This window comes from Vulpes lagopus, chromosome 2 (assembly GCF_018345385.1).
Source record: "Vulpes lagopus strain Blue_001 chromosome 2, ASM1834538v1, whole genome shotgun sequence".
Classification (NCBI taxonomy): Eukaryota; Metazoa; Chordata; class Mammalia; order Carnivora; family Canidae; genus Vulpes; species Vulpes lagopus.
Genome location: NC_054825.1, coordinates 74,531,554 through 74,545,081, shown reverse-complemented (window position 1 = coordinate 74,545,081; position 13,528 = coordinate 74,531,554). Strand labels below are relative to the sequence as shown.

Sequence of the window (13,528 nt, the reverse complement as noted above, 5' to 3'; positions counted from 1 at the left end):
AGTCCCACTTCAGGCTCCTTGCATGGAGTCTGCTTCTCCACCTGTGTCTGCCTCTCTTTCTGTGTCTCTCATGAATAAATAAATAAAATCTTTAAAAAATATGTAACCCTGGGATCCCTGGGTGGCGCAGCGGTTTGGCGCCTGCCTTTGGCCCAGGGCATGATCCTGGAGACCCGGGATCGAATCCCACGTCGGGCTCCCGGTGCATGGAGCCTGCTTCTCCCTCTGCCTATGTCTCTGCCTCTCTCTCTCTCTCTCTCTCTCTCATAAATAAATAAAAATTAAAAAAAAATGTAACCCTTTATACAGTTTTTATTGATGAAACATTTATCTCAATTGTGGTTTATTACTCAGTACTTGCCCTGTATTCGAACTGGTCAATCTTAACTTAATCTTAGTGTGCCTTTCCCAACATTTTACAAAATCAAATTTCACGCATTCTTTGAAGCACTCCCCAAAGTATATATGGTATTACTCTTCTCTGACTAATGTTACACATGGAATTTTACTTTAAAATTCTTATTTCTATCCATATCTATGTGTTTCATTTGTTCAACCCTATCATATGCATATAAAACAGTAGCTATCATTTATTGAGTACTTATTATGTCTAAACACTTTATACTAAGAGTAATTAACCTAATAAAATAGGTTCTACGGTAGTCCCACTTGATTTGTTGTTTCATTTTCCTCAGTTTCACTTACCTGCTGTCAACTGTGGTCCAGGAACATCACAAGAAGATGAAAGATGAATACAGTATAATAAAAGAGAGAGACCACATTTACATAACTCTTAATATAGTATATTGTTACATTTGTTCTATTTTGTTATTGTTGTTAATCCCTTACTATGCCTAATTTATAAATTGAACTTTATCCTAGGTATGTATGTACAGGAATAAAATGCAGTATATATAGGTTTCCAAAGTATCCTCAACTACAGGCATCCACTGGGGGTCTTGGAAAGTATCCCCCTGCAGAAAAAGGGGGAGATTTCTGTACTATTATTCCCATTTTACAGATGAGTAGACTGAAAACTATTTTTTTAAAGATTTATTTATTTGAGACAGAGAGAGCACAAGCAGGGGGAGTGGCAGAGGGAGAGGGAGAAGCAGGCTCCCTGCTGAGCAAGGAGCCCAAAGTGGGGCTTGATCCTAGGACAGCAGGATTATGACCTGAGCCAAAGGCAGACACTCAACCAACTGAGCCATCCAGGTGCTCCTGAAAACAGAATTTAAATAGTGTGTCTAATGTCACTCTGCTAGTGATTAGTGGAGCTGCTAATTTGAACGTGGGAATCTTGTTCCAGAGCTTTAAACTGCTGTGTAATTCTGTTTTTCTATATGTTGTCTTGGAATTTGTTTATCTAATTGCCCCATGTTTTATCCTTCCTGTTATATTATCAGGGAGAATCTTGGTTATTTCTATTTTTCTTGCTGTTTAACAAACTCTCAACCTCTAGTGCAATTAAAAAGTGATTAAAGTGATATTAAACACTTAAAAATGAATAAAAATGGAGGGGACACTTGTTTTTTGGCTGTTATCACCATTGCTTATGCTAACATTTTCTGTTTAAATTTCAGGGCATTTGAATCTGAAATTCGATTTTACACTGGAAATGACCCTCTGGATGTTTGGGATAGGTGGGTTTTTTTACTTCACAAGGGCACTAAGAAACAACAGATGAGTCCTTAAGGCCATGTTTCTCCAGTTAGGGTGTACAGAACAGTGTGTCAGAGTATAAGTGGTATCTTGGGGACATGGAGAGACAGAGTAATTATAATGTTTCTTCCTGAGGTGTTCAAGACTGAAGAAATTTCAAATTTGTGGCATGCAACTGAGAGGTACACCCTTTTATCCCCATTCCCATTATTTCCCAGAGGCACATGTTAGCAATATTTGGAAAAGTTTGAAGGATATAGCTTAGGAGATGTCATTGAGGGCCTCTAAATAAACATACTTTGAATACATTAGGTATTTCTGCTTAAGAAAGTCACGAATGGGTCTTGGTGCAAGAATAAAAGTACACATTAAACTTTAAAATTATTTTTTCCCTTTCTTTTCAGGTATATTAACTGGACAGAGCAGAACTATCCTCAGGGTGGGAAAGAGAGTAATATGTCAACATTATTAGAAAGAGCTGTTGAAGCACTACAAGGAGAAAAACGATACTATAATGATCCCCGATTTCTTAGTCTCTGGCTTAAATTGGTAAGTCTTTCTCAAGTGCTGCCTGAGTTTAAAATATTAAGTCAAGAGATTTTCTGCAGAGCTATCTGGTATGCACCAAAAAAAAATGGCAAAGCCTAAGCCATTTTTTAGTTGATACTAAACATTTAAGACATCCTGAAGAAAAAAAAAATACATCCTGAATATTTGTTAAATACGTTCTATTTAAAGATAGATTTTAATGTAAGGGTGTATTTTTACCTCTTACAAGTGATCATAAGGCCTGTACACCTCTTCATGGGAGCAGTGGATTATTTATTTCAAATATAATTGAGCCATGCAACTGTCTTCAGGGAAGATGTGTAGGAGCCAGCACATGGCAGTAGTATGATTGTTTGGGGAAAAGATTTTGTAGGTGATTCTGGTCTCTCTTTGTCCCCTTTCTGAGAATGAAAAGGTAATGTTTTTTATGCAGTATATTGCTACATCCAAAAATATTTGCCTGATCACTTTATATATGTCATTTGACATGTAGTTCTTTTATTTCTAGTACACTCTTGAGGATTTTTTTAATGAAAACATCTTCAAATAAGATAATGACGGGTTTCCTAGATATTATTTTTTTTGCTTTTATCCTAAAAGATATTAGAAAAACTAAGTGATAAATATTCAGAATTTCAGATAATAGATAATGAATAACTAGATAATTATAAAAATAAATAATTTTTATTAAAAGTAAAAAATGAACTATAAAAAAGATTATTATAATAGGTTAGATAATTCTAAATAATAGAATATTTACAATAACTGTTATATTGACATTTGAAATTGATAAAATTTCTGGCTAAAATGTATCTCTTGAGGAAAGCTTATCTTAAGCTTCAAATATCACTAATAAAAGAAATTAGGTGAATCCAGAAGGCATAATCTATCTTGGTTTCTGTAGGGCGTTTGACATATCTTGTCATCATTGTTGATAAGTTGGAGAAATTATCTTAGGAGCATTACTGACAGGAATTTGTGACAAAGGATGGTACCCAAAGAATGCTAAACAGATTTGTTAGCACGGAGCCGATGGTCCTTTATGGCATACTAATGGATTTTGTTCTTCGTTCCATCATATATAATATTCTTATGCTATATAATGTTCTTATATGTGATTTACTATAAGTCTGGACTAGATAAATCTCTAAAGTAACTCTTAATCCCAGAATTCTATGATTATATTTAATTGGAGCTATTAAAAGTAACAATTAATTGGAATAATTTTTATGTTCACAAATGTTAACCTGGTGCCACTACTGAAGAGTAATGATTTTATCATAACATAAAAAGCATAGCCTAGACCAGTGCTATGGAAGAATGGTCTGCAGACTATTCAAGATAAGTATAAAGTTCAGAGCAAGCATTTAGAAGTTTTGTTAACAAATTTGACATTGCCACAACATTCAAACACATCATCGTTTTTCTGGTAACTTCTGTTTTTATTGTATTTTTTAAAAATACCGGTCAATGATAGAATGGAAACTTTAAACACACACCACCAAAACTGGCCCCTTTACCACAGGCAATCTGAGAAACGCTAGTCTAGACAACCCTCAGGTTCAAATGATCAGCCTGAGAATGATCAGCAATAATCTGAATTTTGTAGATAGTGAACAAGGTGCATATTAAACTATTTTGCTGAGGTTTTTTTTTTTTTTTTTTCATTATGGAATGGTCAAGAGGAGTAGCAATTGGGTTCCTCACATACTTTCTTTGCAGAAAGATTTCTCTGTTCTAAGAGTTATTTTTATAAGGGATAACTACAGTCTAAGGAAAAAATTGTTCTTAGGAATATCCAGGATTTTTTTTTTCAAGATTTTATTTATTTATTCATAAGAGACCCAGGCAGAGGGAGAAGCAGGCTCCATGCAGGGAGCCCGATGTAGGACTCTGATCCGGGCATCCAGGATCAGGCCCTGAGCTGAAGGCAGACACTCAACCACTGAGCCACCCAGGCGTCCCTATTTGTTACTTTTTAACATAGTTCTACTTCTAGAAATTTATCTTAAGAGAGTAATATGAAATGTGAAAGGTTGCATGCATGAAGATATTTGTTATAGAATTACTTGTAATTGGGCAAAGTAGAGGCTGTATAGCCAAAAAATAAGGGAATGGCTAAATGAGGGAAGATTACTAGATGGAACATTATTTATCAAAAAATAATAAAGAATAAGTAGCAGCATGGAAAACTGAACAATAAACTGGTATATGGAATAAAGACAAATTTTCTTATGATTAAAACTTTAGAAAATAATGAAAACCCTTTTATCCTTTGTAAAATGATATATGTTCCTTTTTTTCCTTAAGGAAAATACATATATCTAACGATTATTGATGTGGAATTTTTATTGACATCTTTTCTATCTTCTTACTACTAGGATTATCTACATTATTATAGCTGGTCTTAAAAGATCCCTTCTAAAATACAAATTTGACCATGTCGTTCCTTTGCTTATAGCTCTCCCATCCCAATATACCTTGACTATCAGGTAGATTTAAGATTATCTTGCCATTTAAGACCTATCACACCTTCTTTTCCAAACTTCTGTCTTGTCTTCTTCCTTACAAACTTTTAGTTTCTGTCTTTGCTTATACCATTTTCTTTTCTTTTATTTATTTTTTCTTTTTTTATTTTTTAATTTTTTGCTTATACCATTTTCTCTGTCTAGAATGCCCTTCCTTTCCCTTACTCTACCAGATGTAAGTCTGTTCCTCCTTAAAGGCCACACTCAAATGTCATACCTTTTTGAGGTCTTTCCTTCTTATCTCTTTTTCTTACAAATTAATCTCTTTTTTCTACTTTTTAGGTCTTCCCAGTATAACATTGTATTACAATAGGTTTATATTTTTTCAATGCAGAAAGAAACTACATATAGTAACTCCAGTGATTGTTTGGCACATAAAAGACAGTAAGTGAATAGAAATTGGTCAAATGTTAACACTTCTAATTTGTTACAGGGGCGTTTATGCAATGAGCCTTTGGACATGTACAGTTATTTACATAGTCAAGGGATTGGTGTTTCACTTGCTCAGTTCTATATCTCATGGGCTGAAGAATATGAAGCTAGAGAAAACTTTAAGAAAGCAGATAAGATATTTCAGGAAGGGATTCAACAGAAGGCTGAACCACTGGAGCGACTACAGTCACAGCACCGGTAAACTTCTCTGGATCTTGTCTTAACTCTTTAAAACTAATAGATAGAAATAGTTGGTTTTGCATCTGAATAAAATGCTCTCCATGAATTGGCAGGTTTATTTGTTACTACTTAATTTTTTAAAAGATTTAGTTAAGTATTTTTTATTTAACATGTAGTAAAATCTAAAAAAAAAAAAGTAGTAAAATCTACTCTTTGATGTACAGTTCTCAGTTTTTGCAAATGCATAGAGACATGTAATCATTACCATGATCAATATATATAGTCATTCCATCACTCCATAGAATTTCCTTAGGCTCTTTCCCTTTGTAGTTCAACACTTATTCTCATTCCCAAACCCTTTTCTATAATATTATATCTATGACGTCATACAGTATGTAGCCTTTTGAGTCTGCTTTCATTTAGCATAATGCATTTTGGTTGTTAAATTGGTTCTATTTTAAAGATGGATATTATATATATATTCTGAATACAAGTCTTTTGTCAGATATGTGACTTGTAAATCTTTTCTCCCAGTTTAACTGTGGTCTATTGGTTTTCTTAGCAGTGTGTTTTATAGAACAAAAATTTTTAATTTCAAAGAAGTCTCATTTGTATTTTGTATGGATCATGTTTTGGTATGTTTGAGAACTCTGTTTAGCAAACGTTTTATCCTAGGTTTTCCTCTTGAAATTTACAAAATATTTTTTGAGTATAATTGATACATATTACATTAGTTTCAGGTGTATAACATAGTGATTCGACAAGTTTTTGTTTTTGTTTTTGTTTTTTGATTTGACAAGTTTATATATTGTGCTGTGCTTACTGCAAGTATAGCTAACATCTGTCACCATACAAAGCTGTTACAATATCAATGATTATATTTCTTATGCTTTACCTTTTATTCCCATGACTTATTCATTCTATAGCTAGAACCCTGTGTCTCCCTGTCCTTTTCACCCATTTGCCCAGTACACCCACCCCTGTCCACTCTGGCAACCCATCCTCATCCCCTCTGGCAACCATTAATTCTCTGTATTTATAGGTCTTATTCTGCATTTTTTTTCTTTTTTTTTTTTCTTTTAGATTTTACATATGAGTGAAATCCCTATGTTATTTGTCTTTCTCAGTCTGATTTATTTCACTTCAGGTAATATGCTCTAGGTACACCCATGTTGTCACCAATGGCACCATCTCATGCTTTTTATGGCTGTATAATATTCCGTGGTCATAAATATACAATGTCTTCTTTATCTGTTTGTCTGTTGATAGACACTTAGATTGCTTCTTTTTTTTTTTTTTCCTTTTAGATTATTTATTTATTTGAGAACACGCACTCAAGTGCAGGGAGGGGCAGAAGGAGAGAGAGAAAGAGCATGTACACACAAGTGAGGGGAGGGGTGGAGGGAGAGAGAGAGAGCACATACAAGTGGGGGGGCGGGAAGCAGAGGGAGAGGGAAAAGCAGACCCCCAGCTGTGAAGGGAGCCCAACAAGGGGCTCAATCCCAGGACCCTGGGGTCAGACCCAAGCCAAAAGCAATCATTTAACTGAGTGAGCCACCCAGACACCTCAACACTTAGGTTGCTTCTGTATCTTACCTATTGTAAACAATGCTGCAATAAACATAAATGTGTATATATCTTTTTGAGTTAATGTTTTTGTTTCCTTTGGGTAAATACCCAGTAGTGGAATTACTGGATTATATGGTATTTCTATGTTTAATTTTGAAAAAAAATTTTTTTAAATTTTATTAAGTTTTGTTTTATGGTCTAGAATATGGTCTGTCATTGATAAATATTCCATGGACACTTGATGTATTTTCTGTTGCTTAGGGGTGGAATGTTTTTTTAAATGTTATTTAGGTCAATTTGATGGGTAGTCTGTTCTGGTCTTCTGTTTCCTTGCTGATTTTCTGTGTACTTATTCTATCAGTTACTGAGGGAGGAATTTTCAAGTCCTGTTTATTATGAATTTGTCTATTTCTTTTCTAAGTCCCTTTTGCTTTATATATTTTGAAGTTCTGAAGCATACACATTTAGAATTGATCCTTATCATTATATAATGTCATCTTTATCCCTGTTCATACACATTTGAAATCTTCTAGGTCTGATATTAATACAGCCACTCTGGCTTTCTTTTGTGTATATGATATATCTTTTTCCTTTTTTAAAAAAATTTTTAAACGGTTTTAGAGTTGTGTGACCATCACCACGATCTAATTTTGGAGCATATTTAACACCCAAAATGAACCCCATATTCATTAGCAGTCATTCCTACTCACCCACTTCCAGGCAACCACTTACCTACTTTCTCTTTCTAGATTTGCCTATTCTGGGCTTTGCACATGAATGGAATCCTACCTTATGTGGTCTTTTGTGACTGGCTTCTTTCACTTAGCATACTATTTCAAAGGTTCATTCAAGTATGTTCATCATTGATGAATATAGTTGTGTCATATATTAGTGTTTCATTCCTTTCTGTTGCTCAATAATATGCCATTCTATGGATATGCCACATTTTGTTTATCTATTCATCAATTAATGAGCACTTAGGTTGTGCCCATTTTTTGGCTATTGTGAAATAATGCTGCTGCAAACATTCATGATACAGACTTTTGTATGGATTTTCTTTCATTTTTATCCTGTCTATGTCTTCATATTTAAAGTGAGTTTCTTATACACAGCAAATAGTTGGATCTTGTTTTTTCCTCAGCTCTCACAGTATCTGTTTTTATTTTTTTTTTTCAGTATCTGTTTTTAAATGGTGTATTTAGAACATTTACTTTATTGATTGTCCTGGATTTAGATCTGTTATTTTCTAATTTATTTTCTTTTTTTTTTTCCTAATTTATTTTCAATTTGTTCTTTATCTTTTGTTTCTCTGTTGTCCCTTTCCTGCCTTCTTTTGGATTTTCTGAATATTCTATAGTAATTCATTTTAATTTAATTTATTGGATTTTTTTGTCTGTTACTATTTTTTTTAGTTGTTGCCTAGGGCATATTATAAACAGACCTGACCTTTCACAGTCTACTTAGAGTTGATATTTCACCACTTTGAGTAAAATATAGAAGCTTTATAACCATATAGATCCCTTGATCTTCCCTATTTTTTTGGTATACTTGTGATATGTATTACATCTACATACATTGAAAACCCCACCAGACAATGTTATAAATCAGCCTTACATATTTTTTTTCAGCCTTACATATTTTAGAGAACTTTGAAGGAAAATGGTCTCCTCCATTTCTCCTCTAGTATAGTTTCCCTTGAACCTAAAGAGGTTTGTTTAGCCATTCATTTAGAGGGAGCGTATGGCTAATAAATTCCCTTGTTTTTTTCTTTATCCAAGAATGTTTTCATTTCATCCTCATTCCTGAAAGATATTTTAACTGGATGTAGAATCCTGGGTCAATGGTTATTTTCTTTCAGTACTTTAAAGATGTTGTTGCACTGTCTTCTGGAATCATGATTTCTGTGAGAATGGTTCCTTCCTTCTCTGTATGTAATGTGTTGATTTTCTCTGGGTGCAGTTAACATTTTTTTCATTAACATTGATATTCAGAAGTTTATTATGATGTGCCTAGGTGTGATTACCTTTGCATTTAAGCCATTTGCTTAAATGAGCAAATGGATTACTGAGCTTTTTGAATATGTAAATTTATACCTTTCACAAAATTTGAGATGTTTTCAGCCATTAATTTCTGCACTTTTATCTCTTTTTTCTGGGACTTGAGTTACACATATGTTAGACCTTTTGATATTGTTCCATAGGTCCCTGAAGCTCCTTTTTATTCTTTTGTTTTTGTTTTAAATTTTTTAACCTTTCTTCTTTCTGTTCTTCAGAGTAGTTTTGTTGATTTGTCTTCAGGTTAATTTACTTTTTCCTTAGCCATCTCTATTCTGATGGTGAGTTCATCCAGTAAATTTTTTATTTCAGATAATGTGTTTTTCAGGTCTGTTTTCCATTTGATTCTTTCTTATAGTTTTTGTGTCTCTGCTGAGAACTTCTGTCTTTGTATTCATTTCACATATTTTTACCTTTATCTCTTGGAGTGTCATTATAATACCTACTTTTAAATCTCTGTCTGAAAATTCCCAATACCTAGGTCATCTTGATATTGATATGTGTTGATTACCTTTTTCTTTGAGAACTGATGATGTTCTCCTGGTTCTTTGTCTGTCATGAAATTTTGGATTATATCCTGGACATTTATCTTGATACTATGTTATTAGACTCTGAGTTCTGTTGGTTGATATTCTCTAGGGAATGTTGATATTTTTGTCTTAGTAGGCAACTGACCTTCAGATATCACAAGTTCTTTCTCATGTGGATAGTGGTTCCAACAGCAGTTCAGTTTTCAAGACCTTTGGGTCTATCCCATGTGTAGGCTGCTCAAGGGTTAGTCTAGGACTTGGGCAATAGTTTATATCATAGTTTAGTTCTCAAAGCCTTTTCTGTGCTGCTTTGGACCTGCCCTCTGAGTGCATAGCTTAGGAGTGAGTCCAGGACTTGTGCCAATTCATGTAGAGAAGTAGGAGATCCCCTTCTTCAGCTCATCTTCTCCAGTATCTCTCCCACATTCATTGGCCCTCAGAGTCCCCTTTTCCCAGTACTTTGGCCAGAAAGATGAGGTTTTAGCTTCCCACACCATCACTGCAACAATTTAAAACCACAAGAGAAAAGAGAAGAAAAAGAAAAAAAACAGGAAACAACCCTGTGTGGGTTGTTTCTTCAAGTTTGACTCCTCTCTACAGTCCACTTGCTTTTGTTTACTTTTCAGAGGCCTCAGTTGCTTTTTTGGTATTTTGTTTAGAGTTTTTCATTTTACCAGTGAGAAAGAGGCTATCGTGTGCTTGCTCCGTCTTGGCTAGCACTTGCAGTTTATTCTGGTTTTTTACCCTTTTGATAATATGTGAAGCTTTGGTAGCAGCACAGGAAGTTTAATCTTTAAACTCTTGCCAGCTTTGCTAAAGTAAAATGTCATGTGGGATACAGCTTCATTTCATATGGTTTGGGAAAAAATGATATGAGGGTGAGCAACATGCATAGAGAGAACAAGAGACACAGTAATAAAATAGATATGGCAAGACATTAACAGTTGGTGAATCTAGGTGAAAAAATATACGGGTGCTCATTTACTCTTTCAATTATTTTGTAAGTTTAAAAAATTGATGGGAAACTCTAATCTTAATAAATTCTTAGTCATCCTGATCTGATCCTCAGATCAGCCTAGTGGTGCTCTTCAGACTATGCTAATTGGTCAAACATGGACTTTTAAGGAAGAAGAGTCATCCTATTCCATACTTTCTCTGATGTCAAAGTAGCTTTCTTTATTCCTGAGAGAATAAACACTTTCTTTGGGCTATTTCTCTATATTTCCTCTACCTTGTTTTAACAAATTAGAAATTTTGTTTCTAGTGAGTAGTGTTCATCTCCCCAAAAGTTGATTGTCCTTTCTCTTATTGTTAGACAATTCCAAGCTCGAGTGTCCCGGCAAACTGTGATGGCACTTGAGAAAGAAGAGGAGGAGGAAGTTTCTGGACCTTCTGTACCCCAGAGAAGCACACTGGCTGAACTAAAAAGCAAAGGGAAAAAGACAGCAAGAGCTCCAATCAGCCGTGTAGGAGGTGCTCTCAAGGGTAAGTTTGTTAAGTGTTATTATGGGAAGCTCTTAGTCTCAGGTGGTAGGCAAATTATGTAGAGATAATGTATAAATATATATGTGGACACTGTCCTAGTTTTCTTTTTTTTTTTTTCCTAGTTTTCTGAATACTAGGTAGCAAAAAGAAAGAAGTCTTCAGAGAGCTGAGGTTACAGTATGCAGTAAAAGCAAAAGATGTCAGCAATTTTATGTCTTAATTAAGAAAAGCTTAATATATAGGAAACATCAAGAGTTTCTGAGTTTGAGTTGTTAGTCGAAAGATATGCAATAATATAGCTTCATATTGTCAAAGTAAAGCTTACATGTTCCAAAGCCTGAGAGAATATATTAATGTGATCTTCAGCTTTTTGGTGTCAGAAATTAGACTCTGTATACCTAAAGATGATCAATGATAAGCAATTTTTTAAAAATTCTTTTTAAATTTACTATGTTTAGGGAAGTTTTAGGTTCAGAGCAAGATTGAACAGAAAGTACAGAGAGCAATAAGCTTTTACTAACTATATTTATAGCAGTTAGACATACAAACCAGAATTTTAAACAATTTCTTATTCCTTTTATGTTATCAACTTACCAGTATTCAAAATGTTGGGCAGCCCGGGTGGCTCAGCAGTTTAGCACCGCCTTCAGCCCAGGGTGTGATCCTGGAGACCTGGGATCGAGTCCCACATCGGGCTCCCTGCGTGGAGCCTGCTTCTCCCTCTGCCTCTGATTTTTATTTATTTAAATAAATAAAAATCTTTAAAAAAAAAACACACAAAATGTTACTTGCAGATCCTAGAATTAGGGTATAAAGAGCATATAGACCTAAAGAATATTTCATCCAAATCATAATGAAGCTTGATTGTAGTAAGGAGCCCTACTACAGAGAACACCCCTAATAAATGAACTGATCTGTCTTCTTTAGATTCAGCACATTTCAGGTGATTTCCATTAAAAGAAAAATTTTAAATTGACAAATGAAGATTTAGGTTAGTGTAGTCTCTGAGAAAGCTAGACAATGTTAGAATGATGACTGAAGGAAGATGTAGAACATTTTTTTAAACATCTATAAGTAAAAGATGGGAGGTGAGGGAAAGGAGGGAGAGTATAAGTAACAAACAGAATGGATTAAAAAGTTACTAATTTGATTCATGTGAGGTTTTTAAACTATTACTTAAAAAAAAATCTCTGTTTCTATGGTAGTATGAGTAATTTCCTTGATTTTAGGAAAAGTTAGATATACCTTATCTGGCATCTCAGTTGATAATTAAAGCTTTTTTTTTAAAGATTTTATTTATTTATTCATGAGAGACACAGAGAGAGGCAGAGACACAGGCAGAGGGAGAAGCAGGCTCTATGTGGGAAGCCCAATGTAGGACTTGATCCCAGGACTCTGGGAATCAAACCCTGAGCCAAAGGCAGATGCCAACCGCTGAGCCACCCAGGCGTCCTGATAATTACAGATTTTACATAAAGTTTTAATATTTTTCTCCTAGCTTCAAACCAGAACAGAAGACTCCAAAATCCAGTTCCTCAACAGATGCAAAGTAATTCCAGAATTACTATTTTTGATGAAAATACTGATGAGGCTTCTGGAGCAGAGTTATTTAAGCCTACAGTTCAGCCATGGATAGCACCCCCTGTGTCCAGAGCCAAAGAAAATGAGCTGCAGGCAGGCCCTTGGAACACAGGCAGGCCTTTGGAATACCGGGTAAGGACTCTTAGATGCAGTCTTCTTGCCGACTTAACAAAGACCTCAGATTTAGAGTAGAGGAGTATTTTTAGTATCTCTTTTCATTCTTCCTGAATGATTAGGCATGGTCTTCATAGATTGTGTCAGAATATATAACTGTGGTAATTTTCATTTTCTTCTTCATTGCCAGCCTCATGGTGGTACAGCTTCTGTGACCACTGTACCCTCTCTGCTTCCCAGTTTTACTCCATATGTTGAAGAAACTGCACAACAGCCAGTTATGTGAGTTTGATTTCCTGATATTCTGAGGTGGGAATTATTAAGAGTATGCAAAGACACCTATCCTGGTTCCCAAAGGCATTTTCTTCTTTATGGGAATGAAAGTAACCAAATTGTGGTTTTTTAATGTCTGTGTTCTTTAGAGTATTTTAGGTTAGGGCTGAAAGACCATTTGGTAATATTCCTATTAAGGCATAAACTTCATAGGTTTATATTTACATTGCTATAGTCAAAGATAATCACTTTGATTTGAGTGAAATGTCTACCTTTATTATTATTTTTTTTAAGATTTTATTTATTTGAGAGAGAGATACAGAGAGCACAAGAGAGAGAGCATGAGCAGTAGGGGAGGGGCAGAGGGAGAAGGAGAAGCAGACTCCCTGGTGAGCAGGGAGCCTGATGTGGAGCTGGCTGCCAGGACCCCAGGACCATGACCTGAGCCAAAGGCAGATGCTTAACAGACGGAGCCACCCAGGTACCCTGTTCTACCTTTGTTATTGACAGTAATTAGAAATTATGATAGTTTTTCCTCTTACACTGCTCTTTCCTTCTGGATGTCTTTTTC

The 13,528-nt window shown here is 34.8% G+C and overlaps 1 protein-coding gene across 3 annotated transcripts in view; it reads left to right on the top strand.

The window, feature by feature from the left end:
- BUB1B (BUB1 mitotic checkpoint serine/threonine kinase B) overlaps positions 1-13,528 on the top strand; it is a 48,484-nt gene that overhangs the window by 7,927 nt on the left and 27,029 nt on the right. For all 3 annotated transcript variants that reach the window (XM_041744463.1, XM_041744465.1, XM_041744464.1), the window contains 6 exons: positions 1,584-1,643; positions 2,067-2,211; positions 5,173-5,369; positions 10,820-10,989; positions 12,488-12,702; positions 12,875-12,966. In XM_041744463.1, the coding sequence (XP_041600397.1) occupies positions 1,584-1,643; positions 2,067-2,211; positions 5,173-5,369; positions 10,820-10,989; positions 12,488-12,702; positions 12,875-12,966 (879 nt within the window). The remainder of the gene's footprint in view (positions 1-1,583; positions 1,644-2,066; positions 2,212-5,172; positions 5,370-10,819; positions 10,990-12,487; positions 12,703-12,874; positions 12,967-13,528) is intronic.